General features: G+C 38.8%; 1 protein-coding gene across 2 annotated transcripts in view; it reads left to right on the top strand.

Moving 5' to 3' along the window:
• The window catches only part of LOC311080520 (protein NLRC3-like), a 41,596-nt gene extending 22,172 nt beyond the window's left edge, over positions 1 to 19,424 (top strand). For both annotated transcript variants that reach the window (XM_084110508.1, XM_084110509.1), the window contains 2 exons: positions 12,328 to 12,374; positions 17,568 to 19,424. In XM_084110508.1, the coding sequence (XP_083966634.1) occupies positions 12,328 to 12,374; positions 17,568 to 18,088 (568 nt within the window). In that variant the 3' untranslated portion in view covers positions 18,089 to 19,424. The remainder of the gene's footprint in view (positions 1 to 12,327; positions 12,375 to 17,567) is intronic.
• The last annotated feature ends 8,413 nt before the right edge of the window (positions 19,425 to 27,837 follow it).

The following is a 27,837-nucleotide window of genomic DNA, read 5'->3' on the forward strand; positions in this document are numbered from 1 at the left end:
ATGACATTTCAGGAAATGCCTTATATGGATATAATAACATGCAAATATTGACGTTTTGACTGATGAAGTCATGATGACTGGTGACTACATGAAGACAAACAGATGATAGCGATAATATATATGTGTTCATCAAGCTATCTCAGGTATTTTCATAAGAATGATGAATGTCTTTAAAGGGATAGTTCACCCAAAAAGGAAAATAAGCCCATGATTTACTCTCCCTCAAGCCATCCTAGGTGTAAATTACATTCTTCTTTCAGACAAATACAATCAGAGTTATATTACAAAATGTCCTGGCTCTTCTAAGCTTTATAATGGCAGTGAATGGCTGGAGAAATTTTCTGGAGAAAACACAGTAGCCCAAAAAAGTGCATCCATCCATGAAAAAAGTGATCCACTTTTACTCCAGGGGGTTAATAAATGCCTTCTGAAGTGAATCCATTCATTTGTGTAAGGAAAATACCCATATTTAAAACTTTATAAACTATAATCACTAGCTTCCGCCAGATGGCCGTACGCATTGATTTAGGGTGGAAGACTAACCCCTGACCCGACGCACAACGTAATATGACGAACGTGGAAGCTCAGAGGAAAGAGCTAAACAAAACCCTGGTCGCGAATTAGCAATTTTGAAGAGAAATGTCGGAGGATTTATGTATAATAGAAGAGTAGCTTCAGTTTGCTGCATAGCCCTATTTGTTTAAACAGCGAGAGGCGTCTAAGCTTACGATACTCCTACATCCTACGTCATACATACGTCATGGGTTATTCTTGTGGCGCAAGAATTGCGTAGTATGCGTACGGTCGTCTGGCGGAAGCTAGTTATTTTAGATTATAAAGTTATAAATATGGGTAGCCTATTTTTCCTAACAAAAACCCATGGCTTCACTTCAGAAGGGCTTTATTAACCCACTGGAGCTGTGTGGAGTAATTTTTTTTTTCTTCAAATTTATTCCAGCCATTTACTCCCATTATAAAGCTTGGAAGAGCCAGGACATTTTTTTATATAACTCTGATTGTATTCGTCTGAAAGAAGAATGTCATCTACACCTAGAAGGATTTGAGGGTGAATAAATCATGGGCTAATTTTCATTTCAGGGTGAACTAACCCTTTAATGCAATGCAACATAGCTTGTAGAATCTAATAAATAATATATTCTCACTCTGTGTTAAGAAGCAACATGAAACCACAGAAGTAATTTCATGTATTGTGATTTTGGAGCAAAACATGATATTAAACTCATAAATTGTAGTGTTTAACAGTATGCTAAGCAAACATACTAGCTTTCCCTGTTGTCAAGAGCAATTTGTTTTATTACTAATTTTGAAAAGTAAGTCCAGGTAAGATTCTTTGAATGATTTCATTTGAATCATTTAATAATTGAAAGCAAAGAAGGTTAAGTGAGAGATCTGATAAAAAAAAGAGAGATTTAGCCTACAATAGTATGAATAAAAAAGTCCCAGTGAAAAAAATAAAAATAATCAGTTGGGGTATGGTTAACATGTTAAATTAAATTCTCTCTCTCTTTTTTTTTTCATTCTACCGAAAATGTGCTGAGCTCCTGTTGTGGGCTCCTGTTGCTATAGTAACAAACTATACTTTTACATGCATCTGATTGACAGAAAAATCGAGTTGAGGTTTTTTCAGCTTTGTACAAAGTTTGCTTTGTACATTTTGTTTAATTGTATTGTTAAAGATGGCGAGCTTTACCATTGAACTGTGTGCATGTATTTTAGACACTTACATTGTTCTTGCTCTGTCCATGCAATAACTGCGTCCATGTTATGAGCCACGTTTTTTATTTACTTCAACTGCTCAGTGCTCTGGTATTATCAATGGGATGACCCATTTCAAAAGTTGCCATAATTAAAATTTAAAATCAGAATATGAGCATAGCTCACTTACATTCACTGAAATATTGAAACGTTAGTGATACTGATTCAAAACACGAGCGCCAGTAATTGAATGTCAAAGTGCGGTTTGAACGCCCCGCCCCCCAGTCAAACTGGAAGTTTTGATTGGTTTTGCACCCAAGTCAGACCTGCCAGTTATTGGCTGAAGCGCTTCAGAACTTTCTGTTATTGGCTGATGCGCAGGGCTCCACCGCTGTAGTTTGAAAAGTGTCTGTCAAATGTCAATTTGCCCTGTTGTTCGTCGGCACCTTTGTCAAAATACTTTGTACTTTTGGTGAAAAATAAATGTAGTGAAGTTGAATACTTTATTTTTATTCAACTCAAGTAAAAGTAAAAGTACCACAATTTAATTATACTCAAGAAAGTAGAAAAAAATCAAAAAATCTACTCAAGTACTGTAACGAAAGTATTTGTAATTAGTTACTTTCCACCTCTGCCTATAGGAGAACTAGTCAGCCGCCTAGGGTGGCAGCACAGTCAGGGCAGAAATTTGTTTATTCTTCCTAGTAGTGCCACTTCCATCCCGCCCCTGCCTAGAGCGATAGTTGAGCTTTTGCCGCCCCCGCAAACCAGTTAGACGTTATTACTTTCATACATTTACAAAAGTTCTTATTGAGAATGTACAGAGGGTTAGTTATATTACAGGGCTGTTAAATGCTTCATTCTAATTGGTTGATGAACTTTCTATGGCATGGAATTTTTTCCAGTAAATGCACAGCTAAAGTAGTTCCAGGCAGGTTTTCACTGCATTAGAGTTTCATAGCCTTTCGCCAAATTATATCTTATTGTAAGGTCCTTACAGCCTACAACAGCAAAAGAACCAAAACCCACAAAGATATTGACCAAACAAATAAACATAACAAATAGGATAAAAATGACAAACTATTTTCATAATTTTTCTACGTCTTATTTGTTTTCTCCTGCTCTTTCTCACATATAAACGCACACACATACAATACAGACACACACTGACACACACACACACTTGTCAGTTCTGCCTAGCAACTATCAGTCTTAATTGCCTATCAGTAAAATAGTTTCGCAACTTATGTAGTATGACTGAGAACGGGACCATATTAGGTGAGGTCAGATATCTAGCTTTCCACAAGGGGTGTCAGTCAAAACACTGGATCCAATCAGCTTCATCCAAAGTAGGTTTATTTGTTATTAACACTGGTATCTTTCATACAGAACGCAGCTGTACACGAGCTTTACAGTTAATCCATATTCACAATATGTGTGTATGTACTGTTCCCTTTCGTTCAGTCACTACAAGTTACGTCAGTGAATGACAAAATGGGGGTTTCGCTTAGAAGCCTATCACCTTCGAGTTCTTACAAAACGAGCCAATGGCAAGAAAAATGCCATGGGTCTGCGTATTTTGCATAGCGCAACTCCGCCCCACCTCATGGGTATAAAAGGAGCAGCGTCAATCTCACATTATGTTTTTGCTTCGGAGCCGAGTGTTTCTTCACTTCACTTCACCGCAAGCTGTCTACGAGTTTTGAATTACGAGACGAGCGACTCTTCAGCGGTGTTGGTGTTACGGCGTGTTCCAGCGAGATCGCATTCCTGCTGCTGGTCTGTGCAGTGATCTGCCGACAGTGTGTGTTTCTCCATGGGCGCTTCAGCACTGCTGCTGAATTTGATCCTCTCTAAAAGAGCTGCACGCGGCACGTCTTTTTAAAGATGTCTCGCCCGTGTATTTCTGGGTGCGGTAGACAGATTAATTCTGCTGATGGGCATGAACGCTGCATTGCGTGTTTGGGCTTAAATCACGCTCGTGCAGCGTTCGTGGATGCGTCATGTTCTCATTGCAGGAACATGACCATCTCAATGTTGTGATCGAGACTCAATGACCTCCTTAGAGGTAGAGTCCCCTCTGCCATACCCCAATCTATTCTCTCCACGAGAGGGGATACTTTGGCTGGTGGCCAGGGTGATTTGAGGCTGTTGGTGTGGAACAACCCAACAAATTCACCTCGGACCACACCCTCCTCTTGCATATTGCAACCCGTGAGGTTTCCGGATGAGGTCGCTGGCCAGTCTTATGGCGGGTCCAGCGTTTCATTCCAGCGCATCACAAGGTGGGCTTGAGTCATCTGGAGATGAAGACTCGGCTGTGCTGCCTCCTTTGGGGGTGCCAGCATTGCCCGAGTCTAATCCAGAGCTGACTGCCATGCTTTCCTGGGCAGCCACAAGAATCGTGTTTGTGTGGAACCCTCCGCCATGTACCGAGCGCTCAAGGCTTGATGATTGGTTTTTGGGGGCGGCGGGTGCTGACAGGTGTCCCCAATTCCTTTCTTCCAGGAAGTGCATGAAGAGGTCATGAGATCGTGGAAGTCTCCTTTGACCTTTAGGGACTGCTCAGCGAGGCATACCAGTACACGGTTCTTTCATTCGGGTTAGCCCTGTCCCCTCACGTCTTCACGAAAGTCGTCGAGGCAGCCCTTGTGCCACTCCGGCAACACGGGGTTCGCATCCTGAACTATCTCAACGACTGGCTGATTCTAGCTCATCTCGAGACCAGGTTTGCGAACACAGGGACATGGTGCTCCGGCGCAGCTTACGAGCGAGCGCGCGCAGTCACTGCTGAATTGACTGAGTCAATTCGAGGACAAGAGTACGGTTCCAGTGAAGTTATTTCAGAGGCTCATGGGGCATATGGCGTACGGAGCGGTAGCCACTCCGCTCGGATTGCTTCATATGAGACTACTTCAGCACTGGCTTTGCGATCGTTACCAGTTACTCAGGCCTGCAGTCAGACCCTTACCCCGTGGATGAACCTCTCCTTTATATGGGCTGGAGTCCCCTTAGAATGAGTTTTCAGGCATGTTGTTGTCTCAACAGATGCCTCCACCACGGGCTGGGGTGCCATGTGCAATGGACATGCTGCCACGGGTTCCTGGACAGGACCCCAGCGCCTTTGGCATGTCAAAGTTGCTGGCAGTACGCTTGGCTCTGCACCATTTCCGGGCATTGCTCAAGGACCAACACGTACTAGTCCGTTCAGACAACACGGCCACAGTAGCGTACATTAGGGCTGAACAATTTTTGAAAATAATCTAATTGCCATTTAGTTTTACCAATATTGCAATTGCAATTTAATATGCGACTTTTTTCTAAGCTCTTTATATTTTCTATTATTCAACAAAGACAAGCAATAAATCATTGTAAAATAGGGATGGGAATCTTTAGGCACCTCATGAGCCGATCTACTTTTTTCCTTATTAATTAATCTTATTAATAAAACTTAAAATATTTATTTAATTACATATGTAATTATAAGTAAGCCAACTTTAAAAAACTAAATTAATACAATTACATGTTAAGAATTTTAAATAGGCTATATAAACTAATATAGCTCCAAAACATTAAAGCTAGCAAATAACAAAGAGGGGAAAAAAACATTACAAGCAATAAACAAAGAGTGCTTTCAGTATTTAAGAGTAGGCTGTCTGAACGTTTTCCATTCAAGAGCTGTAAGTGATTTTTCTTTCTCAGTTTAGATACGATAAGCTGCATTCACACTAATGCACAGATCTCTTTTGAAATATAAGATTTGGTTTGTGCTGTCTGTTTAATAACTTAAGACTGTGTTTACATTAATTTTGCATCATAAAAGCATTTTGAGATGCAAGTACATTTAACCACGTAGACGGAGTTGCTCACAGACGCATGCGCAAGTGCTCTTCGCAAAGCGTGTGTGAGTATTTGAAATTGAACGCAGCTTCTGTTGGTGATTTTTATATTTTTAATATATAAGCCAACTGCATTCCAAAAGACATATGATGCCTTCGTAGAGCATTTTTAAGGAAAATACCGGCGGGCAAGTGTAAAGCCCAATTTATACTTCCGTGTCGAACTCACGTTGTAACTACGTCGTAGGCTGTGTGTAGCACGCGTACCCTGGCGTGCACCTCTCCAAAAATGTAACAACGCGACAATTCCTCGCGGACGGCAAGTGCTGTGATTGGTCTGCTTGAACCCTTCCCTCGGGTTTCACATACTCCCTCTCCATGTGTTATTGCGCGTCAACGTGGACAACGACGCAGAAGTATAAATGAAAACCAACGCGTAGCCTACAGCGCAGAGGCTCCGGCATATGTCCGACGCAGAAGTATAAATCAGCCTTAACATCAAGCAATGCACGCGTATCTCACAGCGCATATCTTGTGCAATGAAGCCTGTGAATGTCCTTGTAATTCGCTTAAACTTTTCCGGTCTTTATGAAAGAATATTTTTCAGAAGGTTTGAGTGGTGTTGTGTGTGTGTGTGTGTGAGAGAGAGAGAAAGAGGAATTAGAAGCAAGCAGAAATCGGTTGTTTATAAAGCACACGCAGCATCATCACGCATCTGTGTTTAAAACTAAGCTCAGCTTCGATTCTGAAATTATCTGAATCGATAAAGAATTGTTGGAGAGAATCTATAACACAATATCATATAAATTAAACATAAACTGTTCTTTCCTGTAATCTTTGCCAGGCCTGTATGTAGCATGCCAAGTTGATGCTTCATCTGCAGTGCAGACTGCTTACTCTCACGTCACATGACCAGAGTGTAATCGCAGCTTTTGCGGTTAAAAAATCGTGTTTCATCATATCACGATATTATCACAAATGCAATTAATCCCACCGTATGTCGCAACTCGCCCGCCATCTCCTCCTATGGAGTCAGAAGCTTCTGAGGTCGCTTCGAGCCATTCACATCCCGGAAGAGTTGAACCGTGCATCCGACGAGCTCTCGCGGATTTAGTCACTTCCTGGGGAATGGAGACTCCATCCCCAGACGGTTCAGCTGATTTGGGAACGAAGGCTGTCTCCTTCCACCCTGAAGGTTTACGTGGCTGCCAATCACTGCGCACCACGACCTTGTGGAGTCAAAAATGGTGGGAAAGCATGACCTGGTCATCAGGTTCCTGAGGGGGGCGAGGAGACTAAATCCTCCTCGCTCTCCTCTCATACCCTCTTGGGACCTCGCAGTGGTCTTATCAGCCCTGCAGAGAGCTCCCTTTGAGCCTTTGCGGTCAGTGGAGCTTGAAATGAAGAAGGGGAAAAGCACTAGAAGGTGACAGCAAAAAGGACATCCGGCTTATTAAACATGATTTACAGAGACTGACAGGCCTTGTCCACACGGGTATTTCGGACGTCGCCGGTTTTGGACGAGACCCGGTCGGACCTCTAGTTGGTGGGACAGCTTTGAGAATGAAGTGGTTGTTGCTGAAGAATGGAGAGAGAATTTTAGTTTGTCGAGGACCATGCCTGTTGACTTTGAGTGAGCTACATCGCCCGCACATTGAAGGGCAGACAACTGTAATGAGATCGCCTGTCAGTGTTGTCAAAAAAGTTGCACACTGTACTATTTAGCAGACGAGGGGAGATTACACAAGACGGCAAACGCCTTTGGATTATCAAGACAGGTGGTGTCAAAAATAGTAAGGCATGTATGTGAAGCAATTACTGTCCACTTGGGTCCTGTGTATATACAGTTACCTGTCACTGAGTCCAAAGTAAAGGAACTTGTAGCAGGGTTTCACCGAGCCCATGGCATTCCTCAGTGCATTGGTGCCGTGGATGGGACCCATGTTGAAATAAAGCAGCCATCTACAAATGCCATGGATTACTTGAAAAGAAAGGGGAGGTTTTCTCTTAAAAACGATGACGTGAGATTAGTCATGTGATACATATTGCACCAACATGTTTATGTTGTAACGGGTACTGTGCCCGTTATATGCTATTCACTTTCACACTGTTGCTAAGATCTGTTACTTTGCACACTCTTCATATCACAGTCCTGCAAAGATGACAGAAAATGTACTCACATTTGCTGTCCTGTGGCAATACATGACACCATTAGACCAAATACATGCATTTTAGACCAAACATATGGTGAGTGAGTGCGAACTGGACGCATCAGTGAATTAAGTGTTTTCCGACTTTTCAGTGTGGATGAGAAACTTTTGGAAAATGCTAGTGTGGACGGAGAGCGTTTTTAAACGGAAACACCTTTTTCAAATGTATCCGGATTAATGTAGACATAGCCTTTGTCTTCAGCCTTATCTGCGCTTGTGGTTTAACACCTTCTCTTTACACTCCTTAACCTTTGTGGTTGGTTACAAACAGTAAAGTTAGTTCATCCAAAAATGAAATTTCTGTCATTAATTACTCACCCTCATGTCGTTCCAAACCCATAAGTCCTTCGTTCATCTTCATCTTTGGAGCACAAATAAATATATTATTGATGAAATTTCACTTCAAAATGGTGACAGGGATTCCCAGAGGGGAAGTGCTTAGCGAAGTTTGCGAGTGTTTGTCTAAAAGTGGAGTGGAACGCAGCCCTGGAGGGCCAATGCAGAGCTTAGCTACAACCCTGATAAAACACACCAAAGCAAGCTAATCAAGGTCGTCAGGATCTCTAGAAAATCATAGGAAAGGTGAGTTTGATCTGGGTTTGAGCTAACCTCGGCAGGGCAGTGGCCCTCCAGAACTGGATTTGAGGAACCCTGGCATAATCTTAACGCTAACCTCAACGTTCTCAATAAAATGAATCAACCTACTAAAAAGCAAACACAAATTAGTAAATATAAAATGCAACTTGCGTTACAAGAGACAAATCAATATACATACTGAATAATGGTCAGTGAAACACAGATCATACAGTTGCTCACAGCATAGTTTGATGAAATGAAAGTGTAAGATCTATAATAAATGACTGGACAGCTCATGACATCATAACAAGTGAAGCCACTGCGCCGCCATATTGGTATTCCCACACATTCTACTGAATTAATAGAAAATCATCTGATTTTACTGAGAAAACATGACCTAACAAATCAGTGTTTTTATAGGCCTTTTCAGAATGTTTGTAAACAATAGGCACCGAGATACTTCCGGGTGGCAGAACGCGAGCGGCTTCCACTGACTAACTGAAGAGATCCAGCCGGCGACTGCAGCAGTTACATAGTTAAAAACATTGTTGTTGATCAAAGCTGAAACGATGATGAAAACGTGTTGTGTTTGGGGTTGCGCTGCCAGATATACAGCAAAAGGTGTAGGGGTTTTATCGATTTCCTGTGAGGAGGTTATAGCGAGTGGACGTCGTGTCGTCAAAAGTAGGAAATCTTAACGATCCCCTAAATTATATGATTCATCCAACGTTTACATTTCTCTCTGCTTTACACAACTCTTCATGTATTTTCAAAACGGTCCATCTACAAAATCACAGCAGAGCATTTATCTTCCGCTGGGGAAATTCGAGACTAATATTAGTAAACTTGTCTCTTTTGAAGATCAGACTCATTGCCAGTCACTGCCTGAAGTAAAAGAGGGATGCCCACTCTCACACACTGACAATGATGAGACTCACGCAATTATCACTTTTCACATGCTCTCACGCCACACATCCATTTTCTCACGCAACTTACCGAAATGTATATTCCTCATACATAATATCGACCAATCAGTGTTTTTCAACCGCGCAAAGGTCAATATAACAGCTGGAAAACAATTGTCACATAACATTTACCTCAGGAAAGCCATTTAATGACTATGATAGGCTATATAGCACGTTATTTTGGCTAGAAAAAATAGCTATAGAGAGTATTTTGCTAATTATGTGTAGGCCTACTATATTACATATTTATTATATTTTTTACTTATATAATTAAACACAGTTGTTATTATGATAAAAAAAATGCATTATATTTAATTATTTTTTTTATTTTTATTACATTTTTACTGTCGACGGTGGGCCTCCCTTCCAAGCAATTTACTAGCGTTGCCATAGGAACGCTTCGGCTTTTGCCACCCGGAAGAACGTCTATTACTGTTGTGACGTCATGGTGAATTGTCGTATATAGGAAGTCTCGCTCTACATTCTTACAACACAAATGTCCTATCTTTGTAAAGGTTTTTTAGTAAAAGTGTGGGCAAGTTATGTCATCTTCAATACAGATTTATGCTTTCTAAGGTATGTGCATTTAAAGTGCCGTACATTCATTTATTGACACACTTTAATATGTAAATTATATTATCAGAAAACTGAACATTTAGCATAGTCAGGCTTTTATTTGTGTTTAATGGATAAACAACGGAGGTGAAATACGCACTCGGGTTTATGGCTGCTATAAATTTGACCTGCCACAAGATGGCGCTGTTTTCGACACTCTTGATGCCTCATTGCTTCATGAGGCTTAATTTGCCCATCCCTACCCAATACAGTAAAACTGGACATTTTAGAGTGGCCTTTTATTGTGGCCAGCCTAAGGCACACCTGTGCAATAATCATGCTGTCTAATCAGCATCTTGATATGCCACACCTGTGAGGTGGATGGATTATCTCGGCAAAGGAAAAGTGCTAACTAACACAGATTTAGACAGATTTGTGAACAGTATTTGAGAGAAATAGGCCTTTTGTGTACATAGAAAGTCTTAGATCTTTGAGTTCAGCTCAGGAAAAATAAGGGCAAAAACAAAAGTGTTGCGTTTATAATTTTGTTGAGTGTATATTGTCCTGCACCCCCACGATAAAGCCACTGAACAAAACACCATAGGCTCTCTGAGAGGTGAGTAGCGTCTGAGACAAAGAGAAGTCACAATTCTGACTTAAATCGCTATTCTAGACATTAGCATTATTAAAGTGTTTTGATAATGAAGGAATTAAATAATTTAGGCTAAATGTAGTAATATTTCTATCATAAAAAAAGTTTATTAACTAAATATTTAATTATTTCAATAATGCAATAGGCTAATTGAAGAATTAAAACTCTACTTCGGTTTTCCAAGCAAAACGAAATACAAACTTGAAAAAAATGTTCAACTCAATATTAATTTCACAGGGCACTTTGGATCCTTAAAACCAGGGTGCGATTTGTGAATAAAGTAGAGGCAATATTTTTATTTATTCAAATAAATCTCGAACCACAGTGGGTATTTCGTGCTGCTGTTAAACTAAATAACATTTATAGAATAATTATGAACTTAAATGAAACAATATCGCAACATTTCGACAAAGAAATTATTTGATCCGTTTTTACATTTTAATTCAGGGCGATTTACGTTTAATTAGAGCTAGATTTTCACTCTTGGATTTTCCTTTCCTCACTGGGACGTGCTCATACACATGATAAACATGTTTGAGCAGATCCTCTGTACCTCTGTACCGAAGAACATCAAGGCCTCGGAGTTGACGCAGGCAGGTCAGTCCACCTCAGAGCCAGGAGCGGATCTGGACCTTATAGACCTGTGGTCCGTGGATCCTATTCCCACCCAATTCCCCACCCTCGCATCATCATCTTCTTCGCCGGTCACGTCTGGAAGTCTTCTGCCCGTATCCCTGCCTGTTGTCCTCATCCCGTCTCCATCGCTGGTCACGGCCAGTCTCCTGGATCCGTCGGCACCACTGGTGTGGTCCAGCTCCTCGGCTCTGCCTCCACCGCTCACTCCATGCGACTCATCCTCCTCGCCTCGGGCTTCCCCTCCACCAGCTTGGCGTGAGGCCGAGCCCCCTGCTGCACCGCTCCCTCATCGCCTCCACGGACCATCTGCTCAAAAGCTCCGCTGGGCTCACTTGTCTCTCCAGGTCACCCTCCGGTGGTCAACGCCCCGGGTTTCCGCATCGGACTTCTGGGATTCCATCCGCCCGCTCTATCTGGACTCCTCCCTAGTTCCTCCCACCTTAAGCTCCACCATGGTTGGCAACTCCACCGACTCCTCCTCATCACCATCCATCACCAGCTCCATGCCCTTCACTTAAGCCTCCGCCTCCGCCTCATCACCACCACCTGAGGACGCGCCTTTACGAGGGCGGGCGTAATGTCACAATAATGTTCTGTCTAGTCTGCACCTGTTCTTGTTAGTCCCTGATTAGTTCATCTTCCTCCACCTGTGTGTAGTTAGTTCCCTCATTTCATCCTGTGTATTTATACTCTCTGTTCTATTCAGTCCCTTGTCGTTTCTTGTTTGTGTCTGTCCTGCCTGTGACAAAAAGTGAAAATATAATTTGATTATATATGAAAATATACATAACCGGAAGAATCGATACACTGCTTCGACCAGCACTTCCTGTAACAAATTCCGGTGTGATAAAGGCCTATGACCGTCTAAAGATGTACAACTAAGACAATACTTTATTATTTCAGTACTCATTTCTTGCTAGAAATCACATCAAATGTGAAAAAGTTTGTCAAAAACATACATTTACGCACAAACTGACCACCAACTGCAACTTACAGATGAAATTAGAAATCATAATTGAAAATATATTGTGATTAATCATCTTATAGCCCTGCAATGCTGTGTCTGTCACTAATATAGACAAATCTGTGTGTGTGTGTGTGTGTGTGTGTGTGTGTGTGTGTGTGTTTATGTGTGTGAGTGTTTTCTGATTAACTTTCACACTGTGTGTGTTTTGTAGTGTGGATCATGGAGGAGAGATCAGGATTACAGCAGGACTACACAAGTGTATGTATACGCACGCACACACACACACACACACACACACACACACACACACACACACACACACACACACACACTTTCATTTACACAACCTCACACTCTCTCTCTCTCACACACACACACACACACACACACGCACACACACACGCACACACACACACACACACACACATTAATTTACACACAAACTCCCACTCTCACACATACAGACACTCACACACATACACACACACGCTTTCATTAACACACAAACTCACACACACTCTCTCTCTCGAGTGAGTGGGTGGAGGCAGCGTGATCGTGAGAGTGTGGTGCGAAATGAGTTTCTGTCTTTTTTCCTCTAAAACTTTATTTCTTTTTGTTTGATTATAGATGTTTTTGGAAGGAATTTTAAGGCTTGAGTCGTTGTGTAGAAAGAAAGTTTTTTGTGAGGTTATCAGTTGAGAACGGCGGCTTAAGGTAAAGTAGCATTTGAGCGACTCTCACGCAGTCATGGAGTTAAGATTGTGCCGGTGATGAATTGTTCAGTTGAAGAGTGTAGTCTGGCGGTTGGAAAGGCTGTCGGGTATGAGAGTATCATGTCAGCGTCACGAATGAGTAGTGCTGTCGTTATCTTTCTCGATACTCTAGAGAAAGTGAATAGTGTGGTTCAAAGTGGGGTAATAATAAAATATACTTTTATTTACCCTGGTAATGCCTTTGGTTCAGCCAGCAAGGAATATCACACTGTCAAATGTGCCCCATTTCATAAAGGATGATCTATTATTGGCAGAATTATCAAGGTATGGAAAAATAGTCTCTCAAATGAAAAAGATTCCCTTAGGCTGTAAATCACTTCTATTGAAACATTTTGTAAGTTTTAGAGATGGATGGATTTGACTATATTGTTTTTGCATCATCTGAAACAGTTAAATGTTTTGGATGCGGACAAAGGGGGCATATAAGATGTGCATGTCCAGAGAAGACTGATGCTACTAATGTTGTAATTGCTGAGGATGGTGGTGGTCGAGGTGTAGTTGAAGAACAGTACAGGATAATGTGACAGAAGGTGAAAAAACAAAAGAAAATGTGGGTGAACAGGTGAATGAAGTGAAGATAGAAGGAACGAATGGGGATGGGGGAGAAGTGCACGTTGAATGTAGTGATGTGGTTGAGGCTGTAGAGACTGTTCTAGAAGGAGAAGGAATGGAGAGTGAATTAGTGAATGAAGAAGGTTTTCAAAACCTCTTCTATTAAGAGGGAAAGGATTAAGATAAGATGCAAAAATCCAGGAATTGTGTCAGTGATGTCAAACATAATGAAAGTGAACATAGCACAGTGGATGATTCAGATAGAGGCAATTGACAGCAAAATAGAGGAAAAAAAGATTGACTATTCATTTGTGAAAATCAGGGCTTTTGTGCAAAAAAAAAAAAACTAAAAAAATGAATATTTTACAGGTTGTGAATTAGTTTTCTGATCGGAGAATGTTTGAGTCAGTTGGAACACTAATGAGGGGTGAAGGAACTGAACAATTCACTGTGCAAGAAATCTACAGGCAAAAAAAAGTGTGTTGCTAAACTGAGACAAGAACTACAAACAAAATGATTGAAACAATTCTTTGTGTTCCTTCTTTTTAAGGAATGTTTTGTGGCAGTGTCTTACACTTTTACTAATGAGTGCAGTAAGGGTGGGATCACTTAATATAAATGGTGCAAGATATTCAGAGAATGATGTTGCTGTATGAGCTAATAAAACAAAAGAATATAGATGTAATGTATGTCACAGTGGGTTGCAGGAAGGCAGACGGAGACGAGGATATAATTCCAAAACGAAAGTTTAATGTAATAAAACATGACAGCAGAACAGGTAGCAACACACTAAAGACAGATCAGAAATATGAATGACTTAAATAGTCATTCAATACTTAACTTAAATACTTACGGAACTTAAATAGAAACACAGATGAAACTGATTAACAGAACACAGGTGATACAGATAACGATGATTGACTAAACAGGTGACACAACTGAACTGATAATGACAGTAACCATAGTAACGAAGGAGTGGCGGGAAAGAACAAAGGAAAACAGGAACCAAACATACACTGACACAAGACAATGTTCAGGAGACTCATAGTGACTGCATGAATGCAATTGATTGGAAAAGGGAATGGGAGGGAGAAGTGTTGTTAACACATATGAGTTCTAATAGAGGAGAAGGGGCTGTTTTATTTACAAAAAGATTTTTGCCTGTTTCATATCAGGTGGAAGAGGTAATAGCTGGCAGGCTTATGATAATACGGGCTACTTTTGAAAAGTATAAGATGGCGTTTATAAATGTGTATGCCCCTACAAATGGTACAGAAAGAATTCTTAATAGTTTTAAGTGTATTTTTTGTGGATAACCAGAGACTGTATTTCATTGCTATTTGGAATGTGGAAGATTAATGCAATTGTTTGACATATTGAGCAAGGCATTTATAAATGTGGAGAGGTATATACTCAAAGTTCTTTTATTTTGTGATCTGGCTATAGTCAGAATCAAAAGGTAAAATGGCAGTTAATAAATTTTTTGGTAGGTCAGGCAAAACTTGCAATACTTACTACAAGGAGAAATACATTTGAGAATACACATGGTCAGGAGCTTTTGCCTATTTTTAAAGCTTTTGTAAAGTCTAGACTTAAAATAGATTTTAGGTACTATAGAGCTATGAATGATGTTGAAATTTTTATACAACAGTGGTGTTATAATGACGCTATTTGTTCAGTGGTGGAAGGAGAGTTGTGTTTTGATATTTTGTGGTGTTAAATACGAATTGATAATGTAATAAAGTTGTTTTTTAAAAATAAAATCTCTCACGCACACACACACATACTCCCCCACACACAAACACACTCACATTGTAACACTGTAATAACTTTCATTAGTAAATCATTAACAAACATATAATGCTCAATACATCACTAGTTAATATATATTCACATGGCTAGATATATGAGATAATGTGCTTGTTATTGTTTATTAATGAACTTATTAAACTTTATATAATGATTAACAGATCATTATTTAATGTAAATTTAAATGTTTACAAAGCCCATTAAACTTTCAATTCACATGATCAAGATTGAAAATCTACAAATGATTTTAAAAGAAATTATACAATAATTAAAAGCTTATTTGGTAATGTATATTTGAATGCTAAATGGATTTCCGTCAATTGCAGGGTTCCCGTCTGTCCTTAATGTCTTAAATTCACTTTTCATAATTTTAAGTCTGTAAATAGGCTTACATTTCTAAAATAGTGTATTAAAATTAAATGTCTTAATTTTAGTTTGAATAGGTCTTAAATTAAGGAAAGATGAGGTGTATTCACCCTGCTGAGGGGGATGTGATCAAAGCCTGGAGTGGAGCGAAAGCACGTTGCTCTCTCCACTCTAAGCGTTCTATAATAACTCCGCTCTGGGTCCACTCCAGGTTTTCCATTCCCGCTCACGGAAAAACTGCTCCATGTTCACTCCATATTAAAAGTTATTCTAATACATATATTTTTATATCATGAACATCTGAACACAACATTTATAATATTATATGTAACGGTTTGGAAAGTATTCTTCACATTTAATAAATAGAATTACACAAAAATGTCCAAATGTAGTGAACGCATCCTATAGAGAGAAATGTAAATTTTATACGGATTATATAAGAGAGTAGTCTGTTACTATTCGTTTTGAATTGTTTTGTTTAAAAGTAGACATTTCAAGCTTTCTGTAGATATATTTCTCATGCCTGTGCGCCTATGCGCTGAGTTTCGGTTCATTTATGAGATGTGCTCCAGTTCACGAGCAATGCAAGTGATCGCGCCGGTGCCTTGCATGTCCTGATTATATTGTCTGCTATATTTGCTTCTCATCTATTAAATCTAGGCAATTGTTTGATGAAAAATCTATTAAAATTGAGATTCAATTTATACAAAATGAAATTCACTTTAAAGAAAGGGTTTATACAAAACAAAACTTAAGTGGCCAAAATCATGCCTGACCCACTCCATATGTCTCCCGATATATTGCCCATCTTACTCATGCTGTTCACTTTTCATATAATCAACATAGATGAAATAAAAAAAAAAAAAAAAAAACGTAATATTATTTAAACATACATATGAAACTAAATACGTTTTCTTTAATGGCTACAACACGTAGGCCTACAGTACAGAGAAATTGAATGTCGTAGTGGAATTTGAATGAACGCGTTTTGCCGGTGAGGATGTGGGGGAGGGGTGCGATTTTTCGAATAATTCCCAGCGATCATCGAATATTATTTTTGGTTGAAATGCCCATCCCTACCATAAATGCACTTTTTGTTCTGATGCTGTTGATATTAGTTTCCCTCTTCTGTTCAGTGTTAACAGGTTGAGTTAGAACATGCATTATAATTTCTTATTATAATGCTCAGGTTAAAACTGAATTTATTATTATTATTATTATTATTATAATGTCCAGGGTATAATGGCTAGGTTAAAAACAGATATTATATTATATATAGTTTGTGATATTAGCTAACTTTGCGGCAAAAGCTCTGTTGGCTTTTATTATTTGAGAAATAAAAACTTCTGTTAAAGTTATGCTTATTTTTTTTTTTGCTTTAATCCCTGACTTCAGTTCATTTATTGCCTAATGCTCCTTTTTACATTTAAAAATATTGTGAAAATAATTTGCTTAATTAATAAAAGCACTTCACACACTATTCATTTGACCATATTATTCAATAACTCGTAAGCACATCACTCATAGCTACCAAACACCTTTTTGCATTTGTAATTTTGTAAATGTAAAAAAGTGCATTAGTTAATATGAACTGAAGTTTAATGGCATTTTTCAAGAAGTGCAGGATCACATGAATGGAAAGTTTAATAACATTTGTAAGCATTTTAATTTACTTAATCTGTTAATCATTATGTAATGTGTAATAAGTTAATTTGTAAACAAGAACAAGCACTTTAGCTAATTGAATATATATATTAACTAATGATACATTAAGCATTATATAATGTTTGTTAATGATTTATTAGTGAAAGCTATTATAAAGTGTTACACACTCACACATACTGTATCTGGTAAACTGTACTGAGACACTGCTAATATATTGAACATGAAGAGTTCAGCTATAATAATAGATCAGACTGATCCTGATTCTGATGTGTTTTCTCTCCATCAGATTCCCATCAGCTCACTCTGGATCTGAACACAGTGAATAAACGCCTCAGTCTGTCTGAGAGGAACAGAGTGATTACTTACACAGACACAGATCAGCCGTATCCTGATCATCCAGACAGATTTGATGTGTGTCAGGTGTTGTGTAGAGAGATTGTGTATGGACGCTGTTACTGGGAGATTGAGTGGACTGGAGAATATGTGTATATATCAGTGTCATATAAGAGCATCAGCAGGAAGGGACGGGGTTATGAGTGTGAGTTTGGATATAATGATCAGTCCTGGAGTTTGATCTGCTCTTCCTCCAGTTACTCATTCATACACAATAATATAGTGACTAAACTCCCTGTAAATTCCATTAGCAGTAGAGTAAGAGTGTATGTGGATCACAGTACAGGAACTCTGTCCTTCTACAGCATCTCTGACACAGTGAGCCTCATACACACAGTCCAGACCACATTCACTCAACCGCTCTATCCTGGGTTTAATGTTGGTTATAAATCATCAGTGAAACTGTGTTTATGAATCAGAACAGACTGTAGAGAGATTCTACCCATAATGTTTTGAGCTGCATGATAAATCAGTGACTCTCACACACTGGCTTGACTAATCCAAGATAAGAGGCTTGATGCAGAAAGACATGAACACATATTTAATCAACACCAGCACAAAACATTAACATAAGACAATGAACCTAAGATGACTGAGGGTTTAAATACACTAGATAACAAGGGATTGGGTGATGGTGATAAGTTGTCATGGTTACAAACAAGGGTTACTATGGAAATTAACAAGACAGCAATGGCAACACAGGAGCCAAAAACTGAAAACCAGACACAACAAGACAACAGAAATTCAAAATAAGAGTCCATAAAGACCGAGACATACAGGTAATCATGACATTGACAGTGAGATGTTATAGAGTCTCTTACTTTCACTTCATTACATTAATACTACAGCTGAACTTTGGGTCGTGCGCTAGAGTTGTATTGGTTGAGTAAACGATGAGCTTTCTTGAAGTTTATATAATATACCCGATAATTATAATAAAAGTGAGAGAAAGTTTAAGGATGAGTGGTGGAAACAAGGCAAAGAGCAAGAGAAACCTAGAAAAAACAGGCAAGTATACTAACAGAGAAGAGAGAGGAAACATGAGACAGAAGAAGAGAGACACAATGAGACTCCCTGCAAACATGTCTGGATGAACTCAAAACTGAATTTAAGACATTCAAAGACCGTCTCAAAAGACAAATGGAGAGTGAATTTACAGAGTTTAAGGAAGACATAGAGTTAGAAGCAACAACAAAAGAAAAACAGGAACTAAACGTCAAAGTCAAGGAAATTAAGACACAGATTCAAGAGAATGAATCAATCGCACACTTTGTTGATTAATTCCTGTGTAAATGAAGGATCAAAGGATCTCAATAGAAACCTGTGCGTGTTACTTTAACCTTACATCTGTGTTGTGCTTTATTTTCTTTGAGTTTATATTCAGATCAATAATTTATAATCATTAGTCATGTATGTATCTGTCATTTGATTTACACACTTTATCATTTTATTATTATTGTCAGGGTTATGTTTAGTTTTTTTGTTGAGTTTTCTTTTAATCTTTATTACTTTGTTTCTGATTATTGTCAGCTGTTTTTATTTGTTCAGCCGTGTGTATTTATACTCCTGCTTCTGTTCAGTTTCGGGCATCCAAGACCGGCTCCTGTCTACTTGAATGGGGGAATCCAGAAATCTCAAAAACTGCTTGCAAAATCTATAGTCTTTGGTTTAGTACATCACCTCAGAGTGTCACACACAATGTCAGGACTGTCTGATGTTGAGTTTCACAATAAAAACCCTCTAAAACTTATATATAACCTGTTGTGTATAAATTATGTTTTATTAACAAAGTTCGGGAGGAACACGTTCAAATGATCTATCCAATCATCATGTCATTCCAACCAGCTGTCAACAATCAGTAATCAACATGTCTAGCTATTCAGCATGAGTAGAGGCCTATATATTCCTCGACAGTTTTCAGCATCCCTCCACCACCCCGTCTCCTCACACTCGCCTGGTTACTTTCCTAAACAGAAACTGATTAATTGTTATCTGTGAAGAAAGAATTTTTCTATAGTCTTTATTTATTTTAATAATTCACAGGATGCGTGTAGTGCTTCAGCTTGATCTTGCCCTGTACAAACAATTGTAGTTAAAAAGTATATACATTTTTATTTTATTTTTAGAAAATGGCCGATATTTTCGCTAGATAAGACCCCATTCCTCAGCTGGGATCGTGCAGAGCCCTTTGAAACTGCATTGATTTGAACTTCAACATGCTGGTTGCCATTGAACTCCATTGTTTTGAGAAAAATCCTGAAATCTTTTCCTCAAAAAAACTTAATTTATTTTCCACAGAAGAAAGAAAGACATGGACATCTAGAATGCTATTGGGGTGAGTAAATTATCAGGAAATTTTCACTTTGAGGTGAACTAATCCTTTAAGATGGTTTGCATCGCAATCTGTGCGTCATTGCCACTGCATGCAAAGTTAACGTTAAAGATGGATGACCTGTACCCGCCGCAGTTCAGCCTATACCACGGGGCAAAAAGGTTGACAATGTCAGCCCGAGATCTGTCGAGGGACCGATTGGAGTGTATTTTTAAGGTGATTAACTGGTTGATTTTCATATTTTCGTGCATTTTTTTTGTCTTTAACTTTCATTAATGTTAGCTTGATAGTTAAGCTAGCGTTAGCCACTAGCCAGCATATGCAAGTGATCGCGCGGGCGCTTCCTATAGGTTTATATTGGAACGTAAAGTCTTCACTGGAGGGTTAGTAACTTAACTAACGTTATATATTTTGTAACTAAGGGTATGTTTACACAACAGCCATGTCAAAACTATCCCCGTTCACACGAAAATGCGAAAATGCCACAAAAAAAAAATGCTGTATTATGCATGCTACGCCATAACGTAGTTGGCGATGTCACTTTGTCAAGAAACATCCCGCGAACATGCTCGTTCACAAAATTACGTTTTGTTGTTTACATGGATGGATATGGAAATGGCATCGTTCTCAACCTTGCACTTCAAAAGCTTGCGTTTTCAGGCCACCAAAACCTCGTGGTCGTGACTCGTGTAACGTTAAATGAACGGCCAAAACGCATAAAAGGTTAAAAAAAAGCTCTCATGGGGTACTTTCCATAAGATCATCTCTCAATGCAAATCAAACTAGCTATTAGGCTAACTGAAATAAAACCATGCCAATCTCTAGGTATGGTGAAGGCTATGTGATGATGTGGGGCTATTTTAATTCCAAAGGCCAAGGGAACTTTATCAGGATGCATAGTATCCTAACATTTTTTTTTAAAAAATACTTAAAAATAAAAATCTGCCTGCCTCTATGGGAATTTAACATAGGGGTGTACTCACTTATGCACCATGTATTTTAAGGAAGAACATTTATTTATTTACGATACATTATTCATTCACAAAGAAAATTGGTGTCCTTAAAGGTTGGATTTTTCCTAATTTTTTAAATTAAGGCATTAAGTTCAATTTCCAAAATATGATTTTTTATTCCTCTTTTTAGTCAACTTTAGCATGGGTGTATTCACTTATGCATTGCACTGTGTATATATATATACAGTGAGGAAAATAAGTATTTGAACACACTGCTATTTTGCAAGTTCTCCCACTTAGAAATCATGGAGGGGTCTGAAATTGTCATCGTAGGTGCATGTCCACTGTGAGAGACATAATCTAAAAAAAAAATCCAGAAATCACAATGTATGATTTTTTAACTATTTATTTGTATGATACAGCTGCAAATAAGTATTTGAACACCTGTCTATCAGCTAGAATTCTGACCCTCAAAGACCTGTTAGACTGCCTTTAAAATGTCCACCTCCACTCCATTTATTATCCTAAATTAGATGTACCTGTTTGAGGTCGTTAGCTGCATAAAGACACCTGTCCACCCCATACAATCAGTAAGAATCCAACTACTAACATGGCCAAGACCAAAGAGCTGTCCAAAGACACTAGAGACAAAATTGTACACCTCCACAAGGCTGGAAAGGGCTACGGGGAAATTGCCAAGCAGCTTGGTGAAAAAAGGTCCACTGTTGGAGCAATCATTAGAAAATGGAAGAAGCTAAACATGACTCTCAATCTCCCTCGGACTGGGGCTCCATGCAAGATCTCACCTCGTGGGGTCTCAATCATCCTAAGAAAGGTGAGAAATCAGCCCAGAACTACACGGGAGGAGCTGGTCAATGACCTGAAAAGAGCTGGGACCACTGTTTCCAAGGTTACTGTTGGTAATACACTAAGACGTCATGGTTTGAAATCATACATGGCATGGAAGGTTCCCCTGCTTAAACCAGCACATGTCAAGGCCCGTCTTAAGTTTGCCAATGAACGTTTGGATGATCCAGAGGAGTCATGGGAGAAAGTCATGTGGTCAGATGAGACCAAAATATAACTTTTTGGTCATAATTCCACTAAACGTGTTTGGAGGAAGAAGAATGATGAGTACCATCCCAAGAACACCATCGCTACTGTGAAGCATGGGGGTGGTAGCATCATGCTTTGGGGGTGTTTTTCTGCACATGGGACAGGGCGACTGCACTGTATTAAGGAGAGGATGACCGGGGCCATGTATTGCGAGATTTTGGGGAACAACCTCCTTCCCTCAGTTAGAGCATTGAAGATGGGTCGAGGCTGGGTCTTCCAACATGACAATGACCCGAAGCACACAGCCAGGATAACCAAGGAGTGGCTCTGTAAGAAGCATATCAAGGTTCTGGCGTGGCCTAGCCAGTCTCCAGACCTAAACCCAATAGAGAATCTTTGGAGGGAGCTCAAACTCCGTGTTTCTCAGCGACAGCCCAGAAACCTGACTGATCTAGAGAAGATTTGTGTGGAGGAGTGGGCCAAAATCCCTCCTGCAGTGTGTGCAAACCTGGTAAAAAACTACAGGAAATGTTTGACCTCTGTAATTGCAAACAAAGGCTACTGTACCAAATATTAACATTGATTTTCTCAGGTGTTCAAATACTTATTTGCAGCTGTATCATACAAATAAATAGTTAAAAAATCATACATTGTGATTTCTGGATTTTTTTTTTTTAGATTATGTCTCTCACAGTGGATATGCACCTACGATGACAATTTCAGACCCCTCCATGATTTCTAAGTGGGAGAACTTGCAAAATAGCAGGGTGTTCAAATACTTATTTTCCTCACTGTATATATATATATATATATATATATATATATATATATATATATATATATATATATTAGTAGAAATATAGACATTTAGTAGTGACATTAATCTAACTTTATTGTATCCTTCTCTTTAGGTTGAGCCAGACCAACTTAGAGGACGACATAACAAGAGAAACATTTTTTCCAGATCAATCTGGACAGTTTCAGACCACCCTCATGAGAGACCGGGGATCATTTGCTGTGTCAGGGACAAGCAAAGAACAAGTTTTGACACCAGTTGCAGGCCCTTCAACACCATTATCCTGTCGCCCAAAAGGGACTCCTGCCTTTACACACCCATCTAATACGTTTCAAAACCCTCTCCGAAGGGCCAAATCAGCAAGAAAACAAATTTATGTAGCAGACATTGAGGACAGCGGGAAAATATCTCCATACAGTATGTATAATTAGCCAGATCTTTTAGCTCATAAATTGTACTTCAAATGCTGTAGCTTATGTTAAACTGGATTAGTGGTTCCCAACCCTGGTCCTGGAGTACCCCAATCACTGCTTATGTCTCCTTAAAGTCCTCATGAATTCAAAATGGAACATATTTACTTTGCTAGCTCAAATTTCTAGTTTGAATATCCTTAATCACGCCCCTCCAACCGTCAGTCTGCTATGAGCCATGGATAAAGAGGAGCTAAAATATAACCCTTTTTCAATACTCCGTTTCAGTCAGAAATACATCTCAGCACTGAAGTCTGTTGCAAGATCCGGTTCACGTGGACTTTAATCAAATGCACCTGATTCAACTCATCAGCTCATTAGTAGAAACTCCAAGACCTCAGAGTCAGATGGGTTTGTCAGAGAAACATAAAACAAATGTGCAGTATTGAGGGTACTCCAGGACTAGGGTTGGTAACCGCATAACTAGATTATTAACTTTTTTTCTTTATCACAGCTACAGTACATGTCACAATATCCGAAGGCCAGGGTGTGTAGGCAGTGGGACAAACTGTGCAGGAATATTTAAATTCCGCTGACAGCTACAGTATCTGCGATGCCAAAGGGCTGGCAATTGCGGATACATCAGAGACCAAAGGTATTTGACTGCAGATGTCCACATGTTTATCCCCTGAACTACCAGACATGTTTATCAACTGCCCAAAGAGTCCATCTGAGGATGATGATGTACATAATCTTAATGTACATAATCATAAACTTAGTTGTACATACGTTTGTTTTTTAACTGCATGCAGGCAAAAGGGATGTGTTGGTTAAATGTTTCAGTTTGTTTAAATTATCATTTTAAGCAAACTATTGTATATTTTGGTACACGATGTAAAATGTGGTATGTGCAAAGTTCATAGACTAACAAATTACAATTTTTTTTAAAGTACTGTATTCTAGTGTTAGGCTGTTGTAAGTGGGTTTGTCAGGGCATTATGAAGTGCACTGTAACACAATATCTGAAAAAGCCCAACAAAGAACATAGTGCAAGAGATAAGGTGTTCCTCACATATTGTGTGTGCAGTTTTGTGAATTTTGTAGAAATTTGAAAAATATAACTGTTTTGAAAATTTAAGTAGAAACCATGAAATTTAATGTGGGCATAATTTAATAATTTTGTTGCATTTTTAGATTTGGAATTTTGGAAAACATCAAGCTGGAAGGTATACGCCATCAGAACAGCAGACCTGGCCAAGCTCAAGACGGTAAGAGTTAAAAGTGCCTCCAAAAAGAAAAGGCAATTAAAAAAAAAAAGAATTTCAGGAATCAAAATGACCTTTTATGCAGTAGAGGCATAACCATGTAAACACCACTCACTATATGTTGACTGCATCATCACAGCTAGTGTTGTCACTGTACCAACATTTCAGTATTTAGCATGAGGCAGACTTTGCATGATGTTTTAGGTTGGTAAGGTCAGGTATACCTAATGTCCCAGAATAGCCCTGTGTGACTGATAAATAAATGATACAAATTAAGGGCCGCTAAGATGACACCATTCTCTCTACATAGAATTTAAACGCTAACCTGTGAGAAACGCTGATGCTGTTCACATGCGCATTAAGAATTGGTTCTATAGTTATGTGTGTTTGAATATATGTGCACAGTTAGATATAGTCTCTTAGTTAGAACTGATAAGATAATCTAAGATTTAACCTGAGCGTTTAGATAACTGTGTAAAACAGAGCCAGAGCCTTATGTGACTTACCAGACAAAGGATGATGTTATTGGTTTTAACTCACTAATACAGTGATCAATGAGTGAATGGGAATTACAATTACTTACTAATTTAACACTATCAGTGATAAAAGGAAAGCTTCTCAAAGCCTTTAAAGCAGGAAAAGTTAAGTGACATGTCATGCAACAATACACTGTATAGAAAAACCCGTATCTAATGGTTACCTGCAAGTCTGTAACAGTAATGGACTGCTGTGATCTCCCTGATGAACTGTTACCACCTTTCCTTCTTTCCTCCTTTCCTTCAAAGCAATGTTTAATAGTTAGAATTCTAACACCAGAATAGCGTTGCACTGATAGACAATAGTATAGTGTATTATTTACTATAGTTGGAGATATTGCCAATAACTGATGTCTTTGTCGATAGTCAAGATGATATTGGGGTTGTTTTCTCATTATTGTTTATTATTATTATTATTATTATTATTAAGCTAGTATTAAAATTGGCCTGTAGGAAAACAGATTGAAAACAAAGACCATAAACCTAATAGCTTGCATTGGCCACATGCAATAACATAAAGCATCTATTCATGGTGGTATCATTTTAAAGTAACATTTTAAAATGTGTAATAATAGAGATAAGGATGATGCTTTTTACTTAACATCTTGATAATGTTAATGTTACAGATAGACTGCAGTATTGTCTGTGAAGTAATGGACATGTCTTTTTCACTTTTTTTTTCCCAGGGTGGACCCCGAAGAAAATGAAGTTCTAGATGGCCTGCTTGACGTTGAGCTTGAGATAAAAAAAACTCTGCATCAAAGCTAGCTGAAAACATCGATGAAAAATGTAACGAGCTAACCATTTCAGTCAACCACATTAAGGCTAATGTCCTACAGGTAGTGCAACAGATTGACGGCTTAGCAGAGGTGAAGGAGAAAGTTTCTTAAGTGTCAAAGTCACTATCCATTGCTTCCTCTCTGCGAGATGCGTTGGCATGTAGGATGTGCACAAACATCCAAAATTCTGTGCTTGTTATAACGGCATGCTATGGGCAGGTTGCAGGGTGTGGCCCCTGTATCCAGACCTATCTAAATGATAATGACAGCTGCCTTTTATGCAAGGCAAATATGTTCGCAGGCAAACTGGTGTTTTTAAGAGGTCTGAGTGAGGTACTGGCAAAACTGACAAATGCAGTGATTTAAATGTGGTCTGGCTGACAGTTTGGCTCAAAAGTTCAGAAATAATGTTGAAAACATTTGTTATATGTATTTTAGCACCTTGCTTTGTTTTGTTGTTTTTGTTAAGAATCTTGGGCATGGTGTTCAGGGGTTAGTATGGCATCTGGCCGAGTATTTTTTCTTTTTCTGTATCACGTTTTTGTATGCGTATATGGGGGCATAAATTCAAAAAAGCCAGCTGAGTTTATCTGTGTAGCCCGGTGCCATATGCAGTGTCTTAATCGGCATTACTGCTTAACAGCAGTATCTGTTCCTGTTTTTGAATAGGCCGTTTAAAGAGAGACACTCTCCCTTTTCTTCAACAAACACTGTTGTTATATGAACCATAGCACATTTTGGCTTTCCTAGCAGAATATGCTGGCTAAGGGTCATTTCACTGTTACAGTTTTAACAAAAATAGCTCTGATACTTGAAATAAAGTCTGGTTTGAGTGTTTCCCCATTATTGTACATCTTGTGGGGCATTATAAGAAACTGAATTATGACTTTACCAGATGTTACAATGGTGCTTCACAAAATAAACCAGTTCAACTTGCAAATGTACTTATGTCATTAATACCAGGTACGTGTGACCCTGACCCCACACCCAGTTTACCATAGTCAGAGTGCATAGCTGATAAATATAGTGATGTGTTGTGATTATGTCAAACAAAAATGTCAATCAATGTAAATGACAGAATGTTAATGTACTGTAACATGGAAACCATTCCATGCTGCAGTTTAGGAGTGATAAAAAAAATACATAAAATATATTAAAGATTTTGATAATGACAAAGAATAGTCCTAATCCTAGTATGGTAGGTTAAGGCCTGGTTTCACAGACAGGGCAGGATTAGGCATTAGTTAAATTAGGACATTTAAGTAACATATAAACATTTTTAGTGTGTATCTTGCGACAAAACAATGACAGTGACATATTGTATATGTCAGTGCAAGTTGCTTTCAGTTAAAACGGCTCAAACATGCATTTTAGTCCAGGACCAGCCTTGTCTGTGAAACCAGGGGTTAAAGTATTCTGCGAAAACTGTTTGTTGTCAGCATTGTTTGTTTTATGGATTAATAATTCTTCAGCATTAAAGCTATAGTAGGTTATGTTGGGAGAGCTAACAAGATTTGAAAGCGGCACCTCTTCTAAGCTCCACCCCCTCCCGTCAGTACTCAGTCCAAAGCTACGCCCCCACAAACACAAATAAGAAATATATATATATATATATATATATATATATATATATATAAAAGAAAAGGAGTGTCCAGGGATGGCTGACAGGTCAGGCTTTGCATGAGGCGTCGTCTGCTGTGGTGATCTACTCCTTTGGCAGTGATTTACCTTTAGGAAGAATATCACAATTACACATCTGACAATAATTACTGCATCTCAAAGACACACAATGAATGACAACACAACTTTGTTTCCATTTCACACAGTAACAAACATTTCTTCTCGTAGCTAACAAAACACATATGCCACATCACCACAGTTGTCCCGTTTATAAGCAATATATTAACGTCATTTTATCACAATTATAATGCAGACACTTGCGACTATGGCTGTGCAATATGTTCAAAATGTCATGTCCTAAAAGTCAGATAAGCAGACCTGTAACGCAACTGGCTTACACCGACTAACGTAACATA

This window comes from Abramis brama (genome assembly GCF_963993115.1).
Source record: "Abramis brama genome assembly, chromosome: 4".
NCBI lineage: Eukaryota > Metazoa > Chordata > Actinopteri > Cypriniformes > Leuciscidae > Abramis > Abramis brama.